Consider the following 13,667-nt stretch of genomic DNA (forward strand, 5'->3'; position numbering starts at 1 on the left):
CATGGGTTCCATCCCTGGGTCGGGAAGATCTGGAGAAGGAAATGGCAACCCACTTCAGTATTCTTGCCTGGAAAATCCCAGGGACAGAGGAGCCTGGCGGACTACAGTCCATGGGGTCGCAAAGAGTCAGACATGACTGAGCAACTGAGCGCACACATACCGACAGGAAACAGCCACCCCAGTACTGCAAAGGGCGTGAGGGGAAGATGAAGATGGGACGTGGGGCGTGGTAGATCCCAGCCTGTCTCCCTTACCAGCCTCCCCAGGCAGGGACTCTGTCTCCTCTTGCCCATAAGTTTGCCCAGGTCTCAGGTGAGTCTGGGGCAGGGCCTTTATAACCTTGGTGAACTATAGCTCTGTGCTGATTTTCTTTAGTACCTCCCTTTATCCCTGCGGCAAAAACACCAGTAAGCACCCCAGGAGCCCCACCTGGGCCCACCCTTCCTGTGAGTGGCCCAGGATGTTCCTCCTTCCTCTTCTATCATCTGCATCAACAAAATTGGGTGTTTCATTCCTAATGGCCAGTATCTAATTAACTAATTTATACTAAGGTGGTAATGACTTGTTAATAGCTTGATGAGATGCTTTTTCCAGGAATCCAGAAACTAAGTTCTCTGAGGGCAGAATGCTTTTTATTGCCTCCCTCAGCACTTGGTAGGTGCTCAGTGAGTGATAAAGGGATCAGTATCAATATAGTTGGGCTTCTCCTGGTGGTTCAGTGGTAAAGAATCCCCCTGTAATGCAGGACCCATGGGAGACGCAGATTCGATCCCTGGGTTAGGAAGATCCCCTGGAGAAAGGAGTGGCTGCCCAGCTCAGTATTCTTGCCTGGAGAATCCCATGGACAGAGGAGCCTGGAGGGCTACGGTCCCTAGGGTCACAAACAGTTGGACATGACAGAAGCGACTTAGCATGCATGCATCAATATACTTAATATTTGAAAAATGCTTCCTGTCAAATCTTGTAGCTAGAAACACTTATTAGACAGTGGCTATTATTATTTCTAATGGAGAATTTTCCATTACCAGAGATGGTCTGAACAGAGAGATTCCCAGAGCCTGGGACCTTTGAGAACACCATCTATTCCAGGTCCCCCAACAGCAGATAACACTGTATGGGAGTGTGCTAATCCAGACATCCTGTTGCTCTGAAAAGGAAGCGGAGAGAGGAGGAAAAGAGAGGACAGGCTGATTCCTAAATTCTACTTTTGGTCACTGATTAATATGTATTGAGCGTTGAAATACACCAGGCAGTTACCAAGGATTTACATGAATTAATACATGTAATCACCACAACTACCTCATGAGAAATCTTTTTATTTTTGTTGTTTTTCTTTTTAAATGTATTTATTTTTCTATTTGTTTTGGCTACACCATGAAGCATGCGGGATCTTAGTTCCTTGGCCAGGGACTGAACCCATACCCGCTGCGATGGAAGCAGGGTATCTTAACCACTGGACTACCGGGGAAGTCCATCCATGAAGAATTGTGATCCCATTTAGAGCTGGGAAGCGGAGGCTTCAAGAGGTGAAGACGCGCTGGGTGGTAGCATGGGATTCAGACCTTGGGAGCCAGCTCCTGGAGCCTGGGCTCTTACTTGGTGCCATCTGAGGCAGATGCAAGCGCAGAGGCTCCCTGAAGATGCACCATCCCAGCAGTTTGGTGGCTGTTCAAACCATTGTCAATCCTCTCATACCTGGGAAGGATGACCAGAGGCTAGTGCTGTGCCCTGAGGGAAGATACAGAGGGAGGAGTCGACTGGGGGCCATGAACCCTCTCCCAGGCCCCTGGCCCTAGGGAACATGGCAGCCTCCACACAGCAGTCAATGGACAGAGGAGTCCTGGATTGGGGGCTAAATCCAGGAGTGTAAGCAGGATTTTGAAAGACTGGAAGGATTTGGACAGGAAGAGATGGGGAGAGAGGGTGTTTCAGGCTGGGTAAGAAGTTTGGTAAAAATTTGAAGGTATTTGAAGATGAGCCCTGTGGATGTCCTTGGCAGAGCAAAGGAGCAGCCAGGAGGGAGGTTGCTGGCTGGGGTGGAGGTGGGGTGGCAGCTGCAGGGACCCTGAAGGCTGTGCTAGGGAGCCGCCATGCCTATCAGAGAAACAGACAGCCGGCGAAACCATGGAGGGGACCACCCTCATGTGAGGACTGGGTTCCAAGAGCTGAAAAAGGCCTTGAGTGCTGCACCACAAGCTCCTGGGCACACTGCCTGACACATAGTGCACAGTGGAGATTTATTGAGGGAGAAGAGGAGGGGCGGAGGTGCCTACTAGGGGGTGTCTGGGAAACTTCCACCCTCCTTACGAAGGAAGATGTGATGACACGCGATGCAGGCTTCAGAGGAAGCTCATGGAGCTGCCCGCAGAGTCCCTGTCCTTCTGGCACAAGGCAAGAACATGCCAAGGGGTGAGGGAGATGGGAGAGTCAGACGTGGGCTCTGCTGGCCCAGGAAGACCTCCAGGAAGAGGCTGAGAGGAGGGAGCAGCAGAGTGAGAGGGAGAGAAGAAAGGAAGGAAAATGGAGAGGAGGGATAAGGCAGGACGGAGACAGGATGGCAGGAGAGAAGGGCGGGAAAGAGAAATTCTGGTGACCCACGCAGACAAAATGGCAGGGGGAGGCTGGGAAGGGGCATGTGGCGGGTGGGGTGAGGGATTTCAGGCCAACCCGCTAAACAAAGTGACAGACAGCCCCAGACCAGCTGGGCCCCAGATTCTCTTCTCTTCTGTGTCCACACCCGGCCGAGAGTCACAGCCCACCCATGGGGTCCCAGCAGGGATCTTTGGGAAATGGCAGTCTCCAGAGGCAGAGCCAGCCATGGGCAGAGCTGGGGCCGCAGTCACAGGGGCGATCATGGGGGAGCTCTGGGGTCTACTGCGGGAGCCAGGGATGCAGGAGGGAGGGGACAACAGGCAGAGTCTGGGGCGGGGACCGCAGGAGTGTCTGAAGCAGGATGCACAGGGCTCCCTGAGCCCCACTCTGGGCCAGACCTTCACCCTTGGCTTGCCTGGGTGTTGAGGGATGTGATGGAAGTCCAGTCTCATCTTGACAGTAACTTCTTCATTTCAGTTTTAAGCAGATGGTTCCTGACCAAGTTGCTCCACATCTTATTAGCAAATACACATTGGAAGAGAGACATACGTGACAAAATGGATGTTCAGGAGGCTTCCCCTGAAACCTCCAGGCCCTGGATGAGCCTCTGTCCACTGTGTCCATATCTCTTCCCAATGGACTCTGGGAATTTCTCTCCCACCTGCCTGACACCATCCTCCTCATCCTCTTCATTCTGCCCAGGTGCTTGAAGGGCTAGACATCCCTGTGTGCAGGCATGCTCAGTCACTCAGTCAGGCCTGACTCTTTGCGACTCCACGGACTGTAGCCAGACAGGCTCCTTTGTCCATGGGATTTTCCTGGCAAGAATACTGGAGCATGTTGCCATTGCCTCCTCCAGGGATCTTCCGGACCCAAGGATTGAACTCATGTCTCCTGCTGCTCCTGCATTGCCAGGTGGAGTCTTTACCACTGAGCCACCTCGGAAGCCCTAGACATTCTCTGCACAGCCTCTAACCTGTCTTATTTTGAGAGTTTGAGAGGGGTGAAATGTGGCAATCCCATTTCTTGGAGAACTTACAGAAGCTCAAGGACCCACTGTGTCCAGGGTTGACTCTGGCCTGGGCTATTCATGTCACTTGCCAGGGAGAGGGTCACTCCATCCTTGATACTCCACAGAGAGAGCTACTGTCCTCTGTGGGTTAGAAGATGAGGCCATGGGGTGGGGTGTGTCTCAGGGGGCCTGGGGGAAGGGTGAACAGCTCAATGAATGGCCCCTTTCCATGAAAGAAGAGGACACAGCTATGCTTAGAGCTCCCAAATATTCTACCCAGCAACCTTCCCTGTCCAGGGCAGTCCATCTGCTCCCCCTGGTCCCCAGGAGGAAGCCCACAGCCAAGAGAAGATTCATCAGGATAGAGATGATGAAGAGCCAATGACACCCCCCTGGAGAGGCTGGGGCCTGGGGCAAATTACCCTATAACAGCAGGTTAATTAGATAAGACCCAAATTACATGAGCAAGGCTTGCAAGCCCAGCAATTTGATGGTTTCATGTTGTTTCAGAGGTGGGGAGGCTTGATCTCTAGCTCAGCACAGAGAAAATGACTTCTTGCTCGCAGGCAAGCCAAACCCATGAATTAAGCTCTTGACTGGCCAGCCACGAGCCCCAGTGCCAAGCGCATATAAAGGAGGGCACCTGCCAGTCGTCACTGCAACCTGCAGAACCGTGTGGGAATTTGCCTTTGTTCCTCCAGCATCCAAGCTCCATCTCCACCAGAAGCATGAGCCGCCAATTCACCTGCAAGGCCGGAGCCACTGCCAAGGGAGGCTTCAGCGGCTGCTCAGCTGTGCTCTCCGGAGGCAGCACGTCCTCCTACAGGGCAGGAGGCAAAGGGCTCAGCGGCGGCTTCGGAAGTCGGAGCCTTTACAGCCTGGGTGGCGTCCGGAGCATCTCCTTCAACGTGGCCAGCGGCAGTGGGAAGAGTGGAGGTTATGGATTTGGCCGAGGCCGGGCCAGTGGTTTCGCCGGCAGCATGTTTGGCAGCGTGGCCCTGGGGCCCATATGCCCAACTGTGTGCCCACCTGGAGGCATCCACCAGGTCACTGTCAACGAGAGCCTCCTGGCCCCCCTCAACGTGGAGCTGGACCCCGAGATCCAGAAAGTGCGTGCCCAGGAGCGGGAGCAGATCAAGGCTCTGAACAACAAGTTTGCCTCCTTCATCGACAAGGTGGGTCTGCTAGGACCTGGGGACCTGTAAACAGCCCTTGTCTTTTCTTCTTGGAACATGTGCTTTTGTTGCAGCAAGAGGGATTGAGATTAGAAATGGGAAGGCACGTAATCCAGGGTGACCGAATTAAGGTTTCCCGCATAGTCTTCCCTGAGAAAAGACAGGCAGATCAGTCTCTACTGGCAGAGGCTTGCCAGGGTTACTGAAAGGAGCTCCAAAGAGAAGACAGACCCTTGCTTCTTACTCTTGAGAGCCGGCTTGGTGCTACTGCTAAGCCTGGGCCCAAGCAGGCTATAAGCAGGAAGGGGCCAGGAAAGCTGTCCTCCTCCTATCATTGCAAGCTGAGCTCATCCTCTAGTCCTTTGACAGAAGGACTGGGAGCACCAGCAAATGGTCCTTCATGGCTGGCTTGGCCATGGGCTTTAGTTTCGGTGGGTGAGGACTCTCTTGAGAGGCAGAAGGGCACGGTGGGGACGAGGTCTCCACAGCGCTCTGAAGTCAGACCTGGTTTCCACCTTGGCCCCATCACTGACCAGCTGTGTGACTTCATGTGGCTAAGCCAGTCACGTAGCCAGCTGTGTGGACGGGTGGAGAGTCATCCCCCCTGTTTATGCCTCTGTCTCCTCATCTCCACCATGGAGATAATAACCTACCTCTTGGGGCCACTATCAGATTTGTGAAAGAAAATGCATGTGAAGATCTTGGCATGATGCCTGATGCATGCTAAGTACTCCCCAGACGGCGGTGACTGTTATTATCATTTTTATCTCTGAAAGCTGAAGGAGGGGTGTTGGGAAGGAGAAAAATCAAAGGTCTGGAAGAAGCCTCAAGGGATCATCCAGTCCAGATAGGTCCTGCCTTTTTGCAGATAAGAAATGATTGCTCCCATTTTGCAAGTCAGCAAAGGCAAGGGGCAATGCCATGCCCAGGGTCATCTCTGGGCAAGGGAAGGTGCAGTTGGAGGCTCAGCCTCCTGACTCCAGACCCAGTACTGGGCACTGGAGGACTCTGCTGGCTACCTGACAGTCAGGCACCAAGGGTGGGTCAGCCCAGGACAAAGCCTATGTTGTAACAGTCAACGGCCATCAAAATCTCGCATCCCCACGGCTCTGGACTCCAGTTTGGAGCAGTTCCTGTTGCCTCTGCTCACTCCAGGGGCTGCACTGTCTCTGTGGCTTCTTACTTCCTAAGCCTTTCCACATCTAGAACAGCAAAGTATGCTGAGGTTTGGGGTCTGGGGATGTGGGAGTGGACTGACCTTGGGCTGAGTTGGTCAAACCTCATTAAGGAGTGAAAGTCTGGAGACACAGAAAGAAAGACAAGCATGAAGATAGTCACCTCTGTGAAAAAGGTGGTCTGTCTGGGGTGCCTCTGGGCTCAAACGCCTGGAGGTTTCCTAAATAATTTTGGTCCCTAGAGGAGTACAATCCCATAAGCCCAGGAAGCCAGGGGTGATGGGTACGTCCTATCAGCCATCCAGATGTGCATTGTGCTGTCCTGGGAGTAGGGTTTTCTCTGTGGTGAATACTCAGTCTTATGGATAGGCTTGAAAGAGTCAGGATTGCTTAAACCAAACCAAATGCTGGAGGATCTGCTGGAAGCAAGCTGTTTGGTGACCAATCCCACCTCAACACTGGAGCCCAGACAGTTTTCTGATGTCCTGTGTTTCTGACTTTAAGGAACACAACCTTGCTTAAAGTAGTTGTGCTCACATACGATTAAGAGAAGTCACATTCAAAACAGAAAAACCAAAAATCAACCCAAACCAAATGAGAGCAGTGGCTGCAGATCCACCAGCTCCGGTCAGTTTCCTGGCCCAGTGAGGCTACGATGGCATGGGAGTTCTGTCTGTGCATCTTGCTCCGTGAGCCAAGTATGCTCTAGGGAAGATGGTTCTGAGGAGCAGGACTAGAGGACTAGGAAGAGGCCTTGAGAAAGATGGAGCTGGACTCTGATGAAGGAATTTAGAACACCCAGGAGTTCTTGGTCCATTGAGCCCCTTGATCATGAAATACTGGAAAATGAAGAGCAGTCTCCTGTCTTTTGAGTGGTCAGCCTTTCCAAAGATGGATTCAGCCTGACTCTGTTGCAGTAAATTCAGGCTCACCCCTGCCCTGGACTGGTTTGGCCATAGTGGGTTCAGAGTGATCAGATGCATGGGTTATTGGAACATATATCTGGGTTCAGTTCTGGGCTCTGATATTTATTAAACCACTGGACCTTGGGAGAGATCAACTTCTCAGTTTCCTTTCCACAAAATGAGGTTAAAGATGCATGCGCCTCAAATAGCTGTTGTGAGGGGTAGAGGAGAAAATGCAGGGGGGACCGCTTTGCCCATGCCCTAGAAGTGACAGGTGTGATGGTTTCCATGGAGGCTCAACATTTCTGGGCATTGGGTTTCAGGTGAGGTTCCTGGAGCAGCAGAACCAGGTGCTGGAGACCAAGTGGGAGCTGCTGCAGCAGCTGGACCTGAACAACTGTAAGAACAACCTGGAGCCCATCCTCGAGGGCTACATCAGCAACCTGCGCAAGCAGCTGGAGACGCTGTCTGGGGACCGGGTGCGGCTGGACTCGGAGCTGAGGAGTGTACGGGACGTGGTGGAGGACTACAAGAAGAGGTGAGTGGGGAGGGGACTCCCTGTAGCTACATGACTCTCCCTGTCCCTTTTGACCAGGAGTGGGCAGCTACCCCAGCTTGAAGTTTTTGGAGGCAGCGGGCAGTGTTCCTTGTCATACCAAGCAGAATCACCCCAAGAAAGCTCTGGGACTTGCTCCCTGATCCTCCAGCCTGACACTTGGGACAGATGGGTGGTTTCCCTCAGGATGTTCATGCCACATGCTCTTCCTCATTTTTGAAGCTGAATCTCCAATAATCTCATTCTTCCAAAATTGGTGATCACATCCCCTCCTCCAGGAAGCCTTCTCGCCTGGCTGGCCCCACAGGCCCTGGACTCTGCAGGCCCTCCAGCATCTGTGCCCTCTGTCAAGCACACTGCCCCCAGCTCAGGATCTTCCCTGGGCAAGCGAGGGTTCTCAGTGAGACATATTAACCATAAAAGCCCTGGCATTCCCACAGGTATGAGGAAGAAATCAACAGGCGGACAGCGGCAGAGAATGAGTTTGTGCTGCTCAAGAAGGTGAGGGGGTAGGCAGGTCTGGGGTCTGGGGGTGGCCTGGGATCTGGTGGAGCTGAGCTCTGCTTTCAAAGAAAGTGAGCTTATTCCAAAACGGTGAGGGGAAGGCAGGGGAAAACCACAATGCAAGACTATCCAGAGAAGGGAAAAAAGACAGGATGGGGGCATTCTTGAGTGCTTAGTGGGGGCAGAATTCTCCCACAGTGGAGAACAGCAGAGGACAGCACACAGAAGTCCCCTGCAGCTGCAGGCCTGGCTCGGATGCCACTGGATTACTGACAGCAGTCTGGCTGGGGCTCCTTTTCTTAGCGGGGCACCCCATCCCTACTGCTGAGAGAGCCCATTTGCAGGATGGGGCAGGGCTGGGCCCTCTGCTCCTTCCTCCCCTTTCTCATGAGCCTCCCAAAGAGGAGAGGCGGCTAGTTCCCTGTGCAAGGGAGCAGCCTGCGGTGTGTGTTGCCTTCTTGGCTGCAGTGGTGGTGACCTGGGGATGGCTGGGCTATCTTTCAGGATGTGGATGCTGCTTATGCCAATAAGGTGGAATTACAGGCCAAGGTGGACTCCATGGACCAGGAGATCAAGTTCTTCAAGTGTCTCTATGAAGCTGTAAGTCTATCTCTCCATTCCACCCCTCTGAGGGCTCCATTAGGGTAAGACTCTATTCTGAGACACCCAGGAGGGACACCCAGGCCCCTGCTCTCATCTATTCATCTCCATTTCAGCCCTGAGAGGCTCCTCACCTCCACTCTCTGGGTGGGAGGGAAATGGTCCTGGCCTTACCTCCCTGGCAGCAGGACTCTGTCTGGGGCCTGGAGGGGGCTCACTATGCACCGTGAGCTGCAGTCTTGGTTTGGAGCCTCTAAATGGCATCACTGGGATTTGTTCACTTACGAGGGAGGTTGTTGACCTCCATCAGTCACGTCTTAAGACCATCACTGTTTCCCCTGCAGGAGATCGCTCAGATCCAGTCCCACATCAGCGACATGTCTGTCATCCTGTCCATGGATAACAACCGCGACCTAAACCTGGACAGCATTATTGACGAGGTCCGTGCCCAGTATGAGGACATTGCCCTGAAGAGCAAGGCTGAGGCTGAGGCCCTGTACCAGACCAAGGTGAGCTGGGCTGAGGCCAGGCTGGGGAGGGTGACCCCCTTCGACAGGAGGGCTGGGCCAGATCATTTTCAGAGCGGAGACAATATCCAGTTAAGTGTCCAGCATGTCCTGTCCCCATGACATCACCAACCCCAGTCACCATGCACTCCCACAACACACTCATCACCCCTAACCATGGCTCTGTTCTTTGGGTCCCCAGTTCCAGGAGTTGCAGCTCGCAGCCGGCCGGCATGGGGACGACCTCAAAAACACCAAGAATGAGATCTCCGAGCTCACCCGGCTCATCCAGAGAATCCGCTCAGAGATTGAGAATGTGAAGAAGCAGGTGAGATGGCTGGTTGCCTTTGCCTGGGGCAGACGGGCACAATTGGTGGGGGGTGGGGGCGGAGGTGATGAATGGGCTGAGAGTGTCAGCCTTCCAAATCTCTGCCCAGGAAGGGAAAGGGGCCAAACAGGTCACCACATCAAACCCTTAGAGCAGGCATCCCTGGGGTGTCTCAACTGTGGCTCAAGTGCCGGGGATGTGGTAAGCTCTTGGGAAATAATAGTTGATCCTAGAGCATCTCCTTCCCCATGCCCTTGTCTCTGACCCCACATACCTGGGCAGCCACTGACATTGTACCTTCAATACAGTGTTCCAGTGGTCTCTTCTCCCAGACTTTAAAGTCAAGAGCAGAAGGCTGAGCTCTACTCTCGCTCACTTTGTATTCTCAGCATAGGCTGGCCAAATAAATGACTTTGCAAGGAACCGAGTGGTGCTGAATCTATCAGGGCTGCAGAATGCACTATTTTTCATTCACCAATGTCTAAACACAAGGCAGTGAAGCCAAAGCTAAGGAAGGACTTGCCAATGCCAGAAAGGGCTCCAACTAGAAGAGGAACAGGGAGGTCTGACAGGTGGAGGTGGGCGTGTCTGCTTCAGAATCTCAGAGAATGAGTGGGACTTGGATGTGGATGATTCCGGGGAGCCCTTCTGGTTTCCAACTCTCCAGTTCCCCATTTAGGCTTCCAACCTGGAGACTGCCATCGCTGACGCCGAACAGAGGGGTGACAATGCTCTGAAGGATGCCAGGGCCAAGCTGGACGAGCTGGAGGCCGCCCTGCACCAGTCCAAGGAGGAGCTGGCCAGGATGATGCGCGAGTACCAGGAACTCATGAGCCTGAAGCTGGCCCTGGACATGGAGATCGCCACCTACCGCAAGCTGCTGGAGAGTGAGGAGTGCAGGTAATGGGGCACGCTATGGCAGGAAGGCCCCGGGGGTTGGGGAAGGACCCAAGGAGAAAGCCCAACACATCCTAATCTAGAAAAGATGAGTTCTTGGGGAGTGAAGAGGTGGTGATGCTAGGGAAAATAACAGAATTGATAATACCTACCCAGACATGAATGCTTACTTCGTACCAGGCACTGTGCTACGTGGATTGGCTCATTCAATCCTCACTACTTCCCTCTGTGTACCTGGGCACACTCCCATTCCCGCCAAAAAGAAAAAGAAAAACCCATTGCTTGTTCCATCTTCCTTAACTGCCCAGGTCCAAGAGAGAGGTGGGCGGCCACTCCAGCATCCCCAGTGCTCTTGGGAGAAGGAAAGGATCAATGCCTGGGTCTGACCTTTGGGAGGTGTCATGCTGTCTCTCAGATGTTAAACCTCATTCGGTTTAACTGGGATGGTTGCCTGGTTATCCCAAAGATTCAAGGGTGTCCCCCATAGCTCCTCAGGCTGTGTGCCAGAGGAGCCCTGGAATTTCCATAGGTGTCTACTGAGTTCAGAAACCCACATTAGTCTGGTGGGGGCACTAGCTTTGAGGTTAATAGATTGCAGGTTGAATGACTGCTTGCTCTTATTTCTCCCCTTGTTAACAGGATGTCAGGAGAATTTCCCTCCCCTGTCAGCATCTGTAAGTACCTGTATGCTTGGACCTAAAACTGTACACTCTGTGGACTTGAAAGGGCCTTAGTTATACCCCACGTGTGGAGATGAGCAATCTAAGGACCAGAGAGGGAAACCTTTGGCTGAAATCACACAGCCAGATAGCAGGGCATGGCCAAGCAATCGGGCCTCCTGACTCTCAGCCCAGGGCTCCTTCTCACTTATCACTGTCTCCTTGTTCCCAGGGGATGGCAGCTAGGAAGGCTCTCACCATGGGAATGGGGAAACAAAGGACATGGTGCAAGACAATAAGTATGGGTGAGAGGCCCGGAGAGCCAGGTTGCGAGGTTATGATCAGACCCGGGCTGGGGGACTGATGGACCTAGGAGGTCATGTTGATAGTTGTTAGATCTCTAGATTTCTCACCAGGGTTAAGAGTTAAATTGTAGCTTCCCAAAGATGCCCCTGGAGGACAGTTGGCAGGAGGCAGGAGGGAGAGGCTGGAGACTGAGAAGTTTAGAGAAAAGGCTAACAGAAGAGGCAGGAGGTGTCCAGAATGACACAAGAGTCCGTGGGTACCTGGACCAAAGAGGTGGACCTCTGAGAGTTAAGCATCAGCTGAATTGAGTATAAGCTGGGCAAACCAAGGGTAGGGCGTGGGGGGAGCAGTCTCTGCCATATTGTCCTAGTGGGGAGGGAGTTGACTGTGACTGGGTCCCCCAGCCAACTTGTTGTTCCAAGAAGAGCTGCACCTGTCCTGGGGAAAGGCGGCCTCCTCTGGCCCAGCCCCTAGCTGTGCCTGCGGGCTGCTGACCCTGCTCTCCCCCCGCAGCCATCATCAGCAGCACCAGCGGCAGCGGCGGCTATGGCTTCCGGCCCAGCTCGGTCAGCGGAGGCTACGTGGCCAACAGCGGCAGCTGCATCTCCGGAGTGTGCAGTGTCCGCGGCGGGGAAAGCCGGAGCCGGAGCACCACCACCGACTACAAGGACGCCCTGGGGAAGGGCTCCAGCCTGAGTGCCCCCTCCAAGAAAGCCAGTCGGTAGAATCCGCTGCCCTCCCGCCATCCCTGCGTCCCGGCTCTGGCTCGCGCACATGCGCTCTCCCCAGCCCATTGTCAGCCCCACCCCCACCCCGCCCAGCCTGTTCTTGCACCTCAGGTGCTGGCCTTGGCCGCTCACTTCTCCCAGACTGTGTCTTGCTGAACCTGGACAGGTGTGGACAACTGAGCTTGGTGAAATTCCTCCTTGCACATGCTGGAGTTTGCCTCCTTGGCGGTGGTCCCTGACCCATGCCATGGGCTCCCAGCCTTTCGTCCTCTGCACAGCCTTTGACTCGGTGGCTGATTACTCTGTCTGGCTCCGTGTGTCTCAGACCCAGGCCCTCTTCTCACACTGGGGCCTTTGTCCCAGCTCCTGCTTGTGGTAGGAGCTGGCTCTGTGTTCAGGAAAAGGAGGGCTGAAGGACAGACGACCAAGCGAAACCATCCCCACCCCACCCTGTCTGGCTCACGACTCATTCTGAGTGGACCGAGTACAACTCAGGGACTCTTTCTTCATTCTATCCTGCACCCACAAGCAGGGAAGAGGAGGCCCCTTCATTTCTCCTTTCTCCTTAATGACCCTCCCACTGCATCCTCAATAAACAGCACGATCTGATGGCTTGGTCTCTGAGTGGTCAAGGTGCGCGCACAGACCTCAGTTCAGATGCTCATGTGAGCACACAGGCACATGGACACACACATTACACCATGGCATATCACCCGGGCAGGTTAATCTTCTCTGTAGAGCAGAAAAGAAGATGCTTTCTGAGCCCACATGGCAGAGGGGCTGGGAGCACATGTTGGGCTGCAGGAACGTGAAGTGTGAAGAGTTGGGAAGTGAGAGGGAGAAGGCGTGGGGGAAAGAAAGGGAAAGCATAGCCAGGGTGTGTGTGTGGCCTGGTTTGTGGCTTTCAACAAGAGGGTTGCCTGTATCCACTGGCAGAAATGGTCCTGCTCTTGTCAGAGACTCCGGTCTCTTTCTGAGAACTGCTTGTTTCCTAGACGGTGGGAGCTTGGCAGGCAGTTATCTGCATTTGTTCAGCCTGTGCCTCACTCTCACAGTCCTGGCCTCTGGGCCGGGCGGTGGATCTCCCAAGAAGGGTGGAGCTGGTGGGGACCCAACCCCCTGGCCCCTCTGTGAGAAAATCCAAGATAGGGAACAAGTTTTCAGAGCCTGAGCCCAGGGGGGAGGGAGTGAGTTGGGCTGGGGCAGACTGTGAGGGTTAGTGGCTGTGCAGTTGGCACTTCCGGACACCTGTCTGTCCTGCTCCCGCTGTGGGGAGGCCATCCCTGCCTTGTGGTGGGAAGGGCTGTAAGGAGGCAGATGGATGGATTCCACAGCAACAATAGAGAGCTGGCAAACCTCAGCCAGGAAGTCCCTGGAGTTCACAAGGGCTTCCAAAGATGGAGGAGGAGGGATTGGGTAATAGGATGGATGGGCTAGGTTGGCAGATAGAACTTGAGAGTAGTGGCTAGGGCTTACAGCAAGGCCACAAGGCCAGGCTTGAACCCCCCACCACCCAGGAAGTGACCATTGGCCAGGGCTTCCAGGCTGCCCTCAACCAGGAAGTCAATGCCACCTTTCAGCAGGTGCGGGTAGAGGAGGGGTAAACAGATCAAGACTCAGAAGCAAGTTTTGCTTCCCTGGTTGACAAGGTGAGGCTGGTATGTGTGCTTCCAGAACTGGGTAGAGACATTGCCATTTCCTCAGTAAAGGAGTCACGCACATCT

General features: G+C 53.9%; 1 protein-coding gene across 1 annotated transcript; it reads left to right on the forward strand.

The window, feature by feature from the left end:
• LOC102177231 (keratin, type II cytoskeletal 71) lies at positions 4,085 to 12,552 on the forward strand. Its single transcript, XM_018047717.1, has 9 exons — positions 4,085 to 4,779; positions 7,183 to 7,397; positions 7,856 to 7,916; positions 8,424 to 8,519; positions 8,864 to 9,028; positions 9,228 to 9,353; positions 10,033 to 10,253; positions 10,890 to 10,924; positions 11,729 to 12,552. Exons 1-9 carry the CDS (start codon positions 4,333 to 4,335, stop codon positions 11,938 to 11,940), a joined length of 1,578 nt encoding a protein of 525 aa, XP_017903206.1. The 5' UTR covers positions 4,085 to 4,332; the 3' UTR covers positions 11,941 to 12,552.

This window comes from Capra hircus, chromosome 5 (genome assembly GCF_001704415.2).
Source record: "Capra hircus breed San Clemente chromosome 5, ASM170441v1, whole genome shotgun sequence".
Taxonomy (NCBI): domain Eukaryota; kingdom Metazoa; phylum Chordata; class Mammalia; order Artiodactyla; family Bovidae; genus Capra; species Capra hircus.

Coding starts and splice junctions, on each gene's coding strand:
- LOC102177231 (XM_018047717.1), top strand. CDS start 4,333: ATGAGCCGCCAATTCACCTGCAAGGCCGGAGCCACTGCCAAGGGAGGC. Junction 4,780..7,182: donor TTGCCTCCTTCATCGACAAG/GTGGGTCTGCTA, acceptor ATTGGGTTTCAG/GTGAGGTTCCTGGAGCAGCA. Junction 10,925..11,728: donor TCCCTCCCCTGTCAGCATCT/GTAAGTACCTGT, acceptor CTCCCCCCGCAG/CCATCATCAGCAGCACCAGC.